Below are 10,767 nucleotides of genomic sequence, written 5' to 3'. Positions count from 1 at the left end.
GCTCTTTTCTTTTCTTTTTTTAATTGTTTTATATTACGGTTCCGATTCGTAGCTCGAATTTTTCGTGGCTCGAAATTCCAAAACGACATCGTTTTAGGGTATTTTTTTATTCTCTTACTGGTAAGATAATATTTTCCGTACCATTCGCGCCATTCGAGCCTCACTTTCTCGAGCTGCGGAGCATTTTCCTTTATATTATTAGATAACATGATAAGATATTATTATTTTTATTAATTGCTTAATATTATCTCAAAATAAGGGAATCAACCATAAGTATCCAAACACCTGCACAGACTCTCAAAATAATAAAAATTATAAACAACTCCAATAAGTTACTTGAAATATGACCATGTTAATGTTGATGAAGCCCATGAAATTGGTTGAATTTGTCTTTATTTGATTTAGCAAAATAAATTAATCATATTTGTACAATATTTCATCTAAATAAATAAATTTAGGAAACAATTATGTGCTGCTTGTAACAGGATAACCAATTCCATGCCTTCTGGTAGGAAAGACCACAAACAACAAGCTGCATAAGAACCCAATTCCAATAGGAACTATGTCCAAAACCTCTTGAGTTTCATGAGCAGGCATTGGATAAAAGCAACTCACCACATTCTTATCCCTTAGAGCCAATGCAACAAGCACAAACACAGATGATATTGCATGAACAACATCAATGAAGCTTAGCCTGTATTTCCTCAAGTCAGGGAGGCCGGAACTCGAAGCTGCTGCAGTCGGGGAATCAAACAACCACATCCCTTTGAATGTCACGAAGCCATAGTGAACTTGCCCGTCAGACGACCTAAAACTGTCGGTGAAGCAAGCGAGGAAGCACGAAAGGGCGAGGAGGACAAGGAGGATGAATGTCATGGGGCGCGTGGTGGAGTCACATGAACCGCTGTTGGTGAAGATGGGTGTGAGGAGTTGCAAGGCTAGAAGGGTGCCCGTTGGAAGGAGCTTCGCCAAGCTGGCTGTGCCTGTTAGGGTTTGGGAGAGAGCACGTTGTGAGAGGGACGGTGGTGGCGGTTGGGGCTTTGGGGTTTCGGGTACATCATCACCGGCAAAATCAGAAGTGGTGGTTGAGGAAGCTGTATCAGATACCAATGTTTCCTTGGTCGGAGTTGGTCTTGCTCTAAGAGACATTTTTTTTTTGGAGTTTGAGAATATGGATATATCGAACGATAGTGATGATGGTGATAGTAGCGGTAGGATGGAGGCAGATTGGATATATTTTATCAGGATATTGGTGTGATGGCGGTGGTGGTGGTGGTGGAGAGAGAAGGGTAATTAAAGGAAATGTGGTTTCATGAAAAGAAGTGAGGGACAAGTCATATATATTGTTGCTTGTGTTGAAAGATAGTGAAATTTCAATCCTTTTGACATGATCAATTTAATGTGTCGGCTCTCATGGTCGCATGCGTGACGTTATAGAGGACTTGATCAACATATCAATTTGTATGTATGGTTTTCATGATATATATCTATTTAACTACTATTTTTAAGGAAAATTATAATATAGTTCAAGATAAATTCATCGGGTATTTTAATTTGTATTATATTAGTTGAAATACTAGAATTTATCATTTTTATGTTAGTTTTTAAAAGACGATTAAATATGAGTCATAAAATAAATGATGTGAAACAATATTTCGAATCCAGTGAGACCATCAAATAACCTCTCATTTTTTGTAGGTGCATTCAGGTAGGTTTGTCTAATGCAGAGTTGTCATTATGAAAAATGAAATTTTTTGGTGGCAAAATAGATCATAGTTTGATGTTTAGATCATTTGAGATTCAATAATACTATAATCTTAGAAAATTTATCTCAAATTTTATTCAGAAATATCATTTTGTGACTCAAATTCATTTTATACTCGGACCCGGACTATACCAACTCAATTTCCACTATAAAAACACCTTATTCAAAAAAATTTGGGACCAAAATTCTAGGACGATAGCATTTGTGTTTGAAATTAAGGATTGATATAATGGATGAGATGCTTTTTATCAATAGGATATCAGGATTGAATCCTATGACCTGCATTTTTAGTAGACCCTTTTATCATTCTTTAATATCTGGGTAACAAATTAAAGCAAATAGATTCATCTTATTAGCTGTGTCTTGTTCACCTATTAACCCATCCAGAAGTGGGTTGTTGTGGAAATCTGGTCATAGTCCCTAAAGTATCCTTGACTTATTATTATTTTGGGTTATCTTGCTTTTCAAATTGGGTAATGATTGAGACCCCTCCAATCACTACCCCCATCACCCCCCACACATATGGTGATTGGAGGAGAAGGAAAAAAAAAAAAACTAGCCAATCATATTAAGAGGGGTCAAAGGGGGTGGGAGGGAAAGGGGGTCCAGAACATTATTGTTTATATATGGTTTAATTAGGCCAATCTTTTGCTTGTTATGTGTGCTTTTGCAGCTTTTATCATTTATCAGATACAATTCACTTGATAAATAATAATTATATTGATCTTCTTGAAATTTTCTTGAAAATCTCTTTAATTGCCCACCCAAACATCTTTGTCAACACCCTATTGCCTATCTAACTAGGTAATCCTAACAAGAAGTCAATAGAAGCCTATCTAATTAGGATTATAAAATTTGCTTGTTTGGTTCAAATGGCGTAATTTTATAGAAAAGAGAAAAATATTTGGTTTCTAATAGTTGCTGCCAATAATGTTGTAAACGCTTCCATTTTGTTTTTGAAAACAAAAACTTATTTAGTATATTATTTTCATTTTCTTTAAAATGGAATCAATTTCATAAATTTTGAAAGAAAAAAAAAATTAATTTAAAAATAAATTTTCATTCTCTCCTCCCTCCCCTACCACCCCCCAATGGAGCGGCCGTCGGCGACCCTCCGATCACCTTCAAGCACCCTACTATGACCTCCAACGACATTCTCACGGCCACCACATCTAACCATCCTTACCGTCGACAGCCATCTTCAACAACTAACTAAACATATCTCTTTGCTTTTATCTTCATTTATTGTGAAATCAAAACATTTTTTTTTTAACCAAACAAAAAAAAAAGTGATTTTCTATTTTACTTAAACAAAAGACAAGAAACTGACAGAATAACCCTGAATGCTTGCAAATAATGTGTATCAATTACAATCGAATGCAACACCAAGAGCAGTCAAACCTAGGACATTCAGACTTATAGTTCATTCTATGGCAAGCAGCTTTATCACTGGGCTATCCATGCAGATTCTATGTAGAAGACAATTCATGCTTAGCACTTAAAAAAATCACTCCTAATCAGATTATCATAAACCCTGACTTTTGTTGTGTTCTTTCTATGACAAGCCAATTTATCACTGGGATATCAATGTGTTCTATATAGATGAGAACTCATGCTTTGGACTCTCACACAAAAGTCACTCCTTATCTGATCATCATATTGTGAATTGTGATGTCTTTTAGAAGGCACTACTTAGAAGTTATGCTATGCCAATGAAGCCTTTCTAGAGGGCACTCTCCATTGCTTAATAACACATGGGCCTCTTACTACACCAACATATTTTCCAGCAATACTCTGACCATTAGCACTGTCAAAATTGCTTCTCCAAGTTAGTCATGGTCACCACCACTGGGTCTAAGACCAGTTAATGACATGGACTTGAGAGTCTGTTTGGTGCAGCTTCTTGCAAGCTAAATACTAAATAATTAGAAAACAAAAGCTAAAAGCACACTTTCCACTGATACTCAATAATCAGATTTTTTTCAGCTTATATAATAAGCAAGCTATTTCTGCATCACAAGCTATAAGTCGAAGCTGAATCAAATATGTTCAGCCATTTATTACATCCTGGTAGAGTTTCTGCCATTGTTCAAATATTACATTACCTCATGGTTCTTGCTGTGGCTCCCTAAGCATGAATGACTTGAAAGCATTGGTCAAAGCAGATCCTGATATCAAAGAAGCCACCAATAGACGCAAAGCCTGCACTTTTGGATGTATTCACAAGTTAGTGAAATGGGACTAATACAGTCAAGATATTGAAACAGCAAGAAGAGTGAGGTGAGACAACAAATTTTGACACAATGATGAATGCAGTTCTTCTATGAACTTTTGTGAGAATTTGTCGTGATGTGAGTGCAATTTTTTAAAAACATTGATGATGTAGGGAAATTAGGGACAAGGCTGTAAGGACTGTAAAACAGACTTTCTGTGGGTTTTACACTGGTTAGGGGCTGTTTTAGGGTACTGTGAACAGGTTGCAGGAATTGAAGAAAGAAAGAAAGAGATAGATTTAGGAATCACTCCTAGATTCCATAGGCATCACACCTAGGGTTTGATTGCATCACACAATCCATAAAGAAACTTCAAAGCTCTCAAATTTTTATAAAATATCAACTCTCCCAAAATATAAACATTACATGGCTTATATAGAACTAGAAGACTTCCTAAACCAACTATAATAAAAAAAGGAAACTATTATAATATTTTTGACTTTCAAAATTAATATAAAACTAAATAAGAAACAAAACAAAGACTAATTAGATAACTTGTCCCACAAGACAACCCACGGGCGACCCAACACAACACAAATTCTGAAATTATGCAAATTACCAAAATACCCCTATATTTAAAATCCTAAAAAACAAAAATAGAATTATAAAATAAAACTCTAATAATACTATAAACATAATTATTTAAGATTCCTATCAATTTCTCTTTGACATAATGCCAATATCCAAATATCATTGCTTCTTTGAATTTAGCATTCCTTGAGCTTTTTATACTCTGCATCAATTGAATTTATAACATATCTCCAGTAATATTTAATAATGAGCAAATTTGACTTTACCTTCCCATGGTTTGTCCCATGTGTGGATCACTTCTGTCATTTTGGAAATAAGCAAATAGCTCCCTATAGTTTGTGCACCAAAGTACATTGCATTGCTTTTCTATCCATGTTAACAAGTTGTGAGAAAGCCATGTGCCTACGTGGATATTTTTTCAGACACTATCTTTAAATGTACAAAAAAAAAAATGTTGCACATCTCTCTCACCCATTGCCCTTTCGCCACTCATGTATGGCAACACAAAACGAACCTCTCAATCACAAACCCTGATGCTGACACCTATGCTACACACCCAACTCTCTCACCTAATCTCATAGCCCCAATTTTCAAAAGACCCAAAGCAAAAAACTCACTCACTTTCAAGAGTTGAATCTTGGAACATAAATAAGTTAAGAGATCTTGAAATTAGGGATGGGTTGGGCATACATAATCATACCCCTACCTTTTATCATTGTCGATATATTCCATATTTTGCTAATTGTTGTGGTGATCATCATTCAATTCTACAACTTGGAGAATATAGAGAGCACCCCAATTTTTCAAAGGGAACAAAGCACCCTTAGCATTTGTTCTCCATTGTTAATTGATGGGGAAATTTAGCCAAAACCCCTCTATTGGACCCTTATTTGGTGAAATGACAATCCAATTTATTTTTCTTCCTAAACCCCTGAGGAAGTGCATAATTGAGTAAGGACAGAGTAATATTTTTTTTCTTTCTTGGATAATATTGCCCATGCGTATATATATCTCACAGAAATCTTTTGAAGAGAAACACTTTTATTTATTTTATCCAAGTTTAAAAATGTTGTGTATGTATATTTTTGGTTGGTTCATCTACTATGTAATCTGTTTTCTGTAATAGTAAATTGTTACTGTGAACCAGAGTAACATGTTACTGTTTACGTCAATTTCGACAGTATTTTTTTATTTATTTATAAGAATTTTATAGTCAACATAGATCTTGTTTGATAGATTTTGATAAAAGAATTCTAAAAATACTAATTTTATTAAAAACAGACATCTAAATTAGAAGTTATATTATTTTAAAGTTTAAAATATAAAATTACTCAACTAAGTATATTTTGGTAATAGTGGAATGTTTTGGACTTTTCAAGGAAAACTTTTTGTGCTTGTCCTTAATACATTAAAGTTTTACTATGAGCGGGTTTTGACCAAATCCCCCTAATTCGGGGGATATGAGGCTACAACTTACGCAGAATAAGAGCTACACCATGATCTGCCCACCACCGACAGCAGCCCTCCATCAATATCGTTGACCATCACCCTATCTCTCGCACCTCCTCCTCTATATGTGATTGATAGCAATAGTACTAGCTGGTGTGCTTTGTTTAGTATTTATTATTTTCTTTAGGATTGCAAAACATTGGTTGGTGTGCTTAATTTATTGTTTAGTATTTTTTTGTATTGCAAAGTATTGGCAGGTGTGTTTTGTCTGTTTTTTATATGTTTTCGTGTTGATATAGGACTTAGACTTTGTTGTTTGCTTAAAATCTTAGACTTTTCTGTAGCACTTGCATGCGTTTAGTCTTCACTAAATTACTTACGAATGGTTTTGAAAATGCATTTTTAAAGTTTTTACTTGGTCTAATTTGAAAAGTCGTATGCTCGAATAGCATACAATTTTTTTTCCTCAATTATTTTCTACTCACTGGTTATCCATAGTGTGTGTATATATATAGGTTCAAAGGAAGACGATGAGAGTATTTGGATAATTTACATCTGTCATTGAAGGAAGTAATGATACACTTTAGTCTACAAACCATAGCAGCCTAGGTGCTCATTTCCAAATGACAAGGGGTCATTTGTGTTAAGTCACCAATTTTACATGTGTCATTGACAAAAGTAATGATACACTTTGGTCCATACACCATAGCAGCCTAGTTACTTATTTCCAAATGACAAGGGATCATTTGTGTTTAAGTCACCCGCTTTCCCAAAAGTTCAAGTTGTTAGGAAATGGTCCTACAATGTATATTAAGTTATTCAACACCCTCCTTCACGTGCGACCCCATCTTGCACATGGAGATACAAACATCCATTCATTAAGAGAAAAGAGAATGCAAAAGGGAACCAAATGCAAATGGAGAGACTTGAACCCAAGGACCTACCAACTTGAGCTATGATACTACTCTAAGTCACCAATTGCCCCAACAATGTATATCAAGCTATTCAACAATACGCACATGGATCAAGCCACATGGTGTAAAGTGAATTTAGTCCTAGAATTTGACAGTTGAAGGACCCATGGTGAACTTGTGGTGCAACTGTGCAAGCCAATGGATTCTAGACGTAGCAAGTAAGGCTTGTGCTAATTCCTTAAAATGCTTCAATAGAAATAACTTGACAGTAGTTAAATTACCTCATCCTTGCCCATGGTCACCTCCAATTCGCCGACATCACTAAGGGGAACCTTTAACCTGTTCATAAGAGATATGCCTGAGATTGGAGATATAGGTTTTATGAGCAAATTGTCTGTCACCATGAACATGGACGGTCCTTTCATAAATCCACTGCTCATCTTAGCTTCCCCAGGAGGGGGCTTTGAACTCAACTCAGAGCATCTTGTTGTAAAAAAGGAACGAAAGGTTGAGAATGATGGGTTTATAGCTTCCTCAATGCCAATTAGTTTGTTACAACAAGCAAGACCTGGGGCTAGTTTTGGATCGACTAGAATTGCCTTCATCTCTTCTGATTGGAAGAACTTGTCATCGCCAAAATCTTGGATACTCTTGTATATGTTATCCATGCATCCCTTGAAGGGCAAACTTGGAAATTCTTTGAAGACATAACCAATTGGAAGTACAAGTAAACTGCATAGAAGCTCAATGAAATTTTCTTCAACTTCAGCATACAATGCCCTTTTGTTAGATTTGTGGATGATAAGCTTCAAGTTTATCTTTGAATGTTTAGTTGTTGTGTTCATATCGCTTTGAGGTTTATCTGTTCTTGGTCCATATTCTCCACGATGAATCACAACATTAGTCTTATCGATAGGCGGTTGCATAAAAGTGTTAGAGAAGGGAGTCCTTGATGCTAATGAACAGTTTAGCAATTTCAGAACCTAAGAGAAAGAGATGTACTGTAAAATGGTACGAAAAAACATTGAATTTGTTTGTGTAATATGAGAAACAACTAATCAATTTATTAATTACCTCATCCTTTCCGATGTTCACAGTTCTCTCTTCTATTTTGCTCCCATCCATCACTCCAAGTTTGCTAAGCAGAGATAAGCCAGTCATAGTGGACATTGGCAATACTTGAAAATCATCCGTTATCATAAAGTGTGCAGTTGGTTTTACAAACCCTGTGTCATCTTCAGGAGCTAGACTTAAAATTACCTCAAGTTCCAAGGGGTTTCCACAGCGGCAACAAGCAGATTCAGTACAGCTCACAAAACTGCAATTACCACTGCGACACACATAATATTTGCCGTTGTTACTTCCATTCAAATTTAGTTTTAGATTCCTACAGTAGATTTCAGCTGCACTTCGAGGATTAAGTATTATCTCCTTGAACCCACTTTTGAAATGTTCCTCATCAAGATTCTCTACACTTCCATATAAGTTTTTCAAGCAGCCAATCTCACCCTTCAATGAGTGCTCACGAGCGAGTCTAATGATTGTTCCAATAGGCATTGTCATGAAGCTGAATATAATGTCAACAAAATCCTTATTTGACTCCACAAAAACAACTCGGTTTTTTTCCTTCTCCACAAGGATATTAAAACTTATGCTTTGAGAAGCTTTGCTCTCCATGATCTTGAATGAAAATGACTGACTAACTTGAAGAAACAAGCATTTGCTAAACAACTTTTGGCTTTTCTTGGATCTATCCTGTGTATCAATCACTACAAAAAGTAAGTAATTGAAGAACTTGTCAAAAGCTATTCATCACACCAATAGTAAATAAAATGTACGTGCTTATGCAATGACTGAACTCTGTGTTAGAAAACTAATAATTGACTACCAAATATATCAATCATCACGATCCAAAATGCAAGTGCATATCTTTAATTATATCAACAATTCCATAATCCTAATTAACCAGTGCATAATTTAAGGGGAGGGGGAATTAAACGACATATAATGGCTACTTTTCAAAAAAAAATGATATCTATTTTTACTTTTACACCATTTCTGGGCACAAAAGGTAGTAAGGTACACTCGAAGGCATATCTATCCTCCTCTTCCCAAGGATGACGATGATATAATAAAAGGTGGCAAAAGTTATATCAACATTAAAATATATATCAATTAAAACGAGTTTTAGATAATCATCATAAGTTCAAATCAATTTCTTATATGTTAAATTTTTTTTATATTTTATGCCAAATAATGCCATCACCACAAGATATTTTTTAAGGTCTACACCCTATGACAACATAACAAATAGTGCTAATCTGAAATAGCATATATTGAAACCTTTAGCAACATACCTTGCTGTGCCCTTGTGCCGCCACAAGTGGCGTTTTTATTGGATGAATACAATGGTAGACTAGTAGACTTCTCCATTGCAGAAAAGCCTTTGGACACTGACACGGTCACACAAGGCAAAAAACACCAATGGCCCACAACAAAATTATCATGCACTAAAGGTTTACTCGTTGTTGAACAGATTCGGAAAGATTGAAGTGCAGAAGGGTTTATGGTATGTGTAAACCAACATATTAGTGGAAGAAAAACATAGTCGGACTTACCTCAATTCACTGTAAATTGAATCCAACCAATAATTTTCTAAACAAAAGCAAATAGCATGCTCCAAAATACTCGAACAATCGCAAACAAATCTCTCAAGCAATGGAGTAATACCACAAGTATGAGTGCAACCCATTATTCTATAATACAAAGGCCCTATATTGTCCAATATTGGCAGAGAGGAAGAATATTGGAAGATGCCATAAATAGACTATAGGACAATTATGGAGGTCTAGAGAGAAAAGATGTATAGGATTTTATGCATACAGTCTCTCACTTCCCAAATAGTGTGATTGGGATAACCACCCTAATCTCGAAGGTAGCAAGGATTTGAGTAATCAAATTTGTATCTCTCTACTGCCAAAAGGTAATCGGGCCATGCCACCATGTGCGCCCAAATTTGGGTCGAGCCCGACCAAATATCCAATAGTATGACCCAGGTTTATAAGGCTTATTATAATTATTTAAAGCATCGAACAACCCAAAATAGTATTAGAGAAAGTAAGAAGAAACAATTGAAGGAAAAACAGGAGAACTAGCAAAAAGATAGGAAGACGAATGAAACAAGGGGGAAAAAAATTAGCAAGCATGCTGTTTTGATGAATAAATTGACCTTAGAAGTTGAAACCAGACTATCCAAACCACTCCAGAAGGCGAGTCTGGCACAAGTATGAGCCAGTGGACACCAAATGGAAGTGACTCAAGAAAAAAAAATCCATTATTGCAGGTAACTTGTAGACCCAACAACTTTGTTGTACATTTCTTTCCACATTTCCAAGGTAGACAAATTGGTAAAACCTTCCACAACTTTTGCAATCTCCATTCCTAATCTTAAACCACCAAGCATTGAATGATTCAAGCAAATCCAGTCAAGGAAAACAAGACCACTACTTAATCATGGAAACACTTCACTTGGAACATACAATTTACTCTCTGCAGGCCCCTATGCACAGGTAAATCCTTCTCCATTGAATGTTAATGCCAAATTTTTCAAAGAAGAACAAACTTCTTCAAGCTCCCAATGTTGAAGGTTTTTCATGAAACCAGGATTCCATTGCATCCTTCTCTTCCCTCGACCATAAAATTCACATCTAGAACATCTTTATTCATCACCAAGTAGCACAAAGACCCATTTTTCCACTAAACCGCTTCCTAAACTTTATTTCCATGCCATTCTCCATTTAGAACATGCTACCCTGGGGAAATATCCCTAACAATA

General features: G+C 35.6%; 2 protein-coding genes across 2 annotated transcripts; both read right to left on the bottom strand.

Moving 5' to 3' along the window:
* Positions 1-376: 376 nt before the first annotated feature.
* On the bottom strand, positions 377-1,308 carry LOC114280972 (protein DMP5). Its single transcript, XM_028223389.2, has one exon. The coding sequence runs from the start codon at positions 1,147-1,149 to the stop codon at positions 466-468; it is 684 nt and encodes a 227-aa protein (XP_028079190.2). The 5' UTR covers positions 1,150-1,308; the 3' UTR covers positions 377-465.
* A 2,382-nt stretch (positions 1,309-3,690) lies between these two features.
* LOC114280971 (uncharacterized) lies at positions 3,691-8,717 on the bottom strand. The gene is made up of 3 exons (XM_028223388.2): positions 8,007-8,717; positions 7,214-7,915; positions 3,691-3,967 (listed from the first exon to the last, which is right to left on the bottom strand). Exons 1-3 carry the CDS (start codon positions 8,607-8,609, stop codon positions 3,872-3,874), a joined length of 1,401 nt encoding a protein of 466 aa, XP_028079189.2. The 5' UTR covers positions 8,610-8,717; the 3' UTR covers positions 3,691-3,871.
* Between the last annotated feature and the right edge of the window lie 2,050 nt (positions 8,718-10,767).

Source organism: Camellia sinensis, chromosome 5 (genome assembly GCF_055761805.1).
Source record: "Camellia sinensis isolate YWXY chromosome 5, ASM5576180v1, whole genome shotgun sequence".
NCBI classification, from domain to species: Eukaryota; Viridiplantae; Streptophyta; class Magnoliopsida; order Ericales; family Theaceae; genus Camellia; species Camellia sinensis.
Note: the sequence above shows the minus strand (reverse complement) of the source record. Positions and strands in the feature narration are given on the sequence as shown.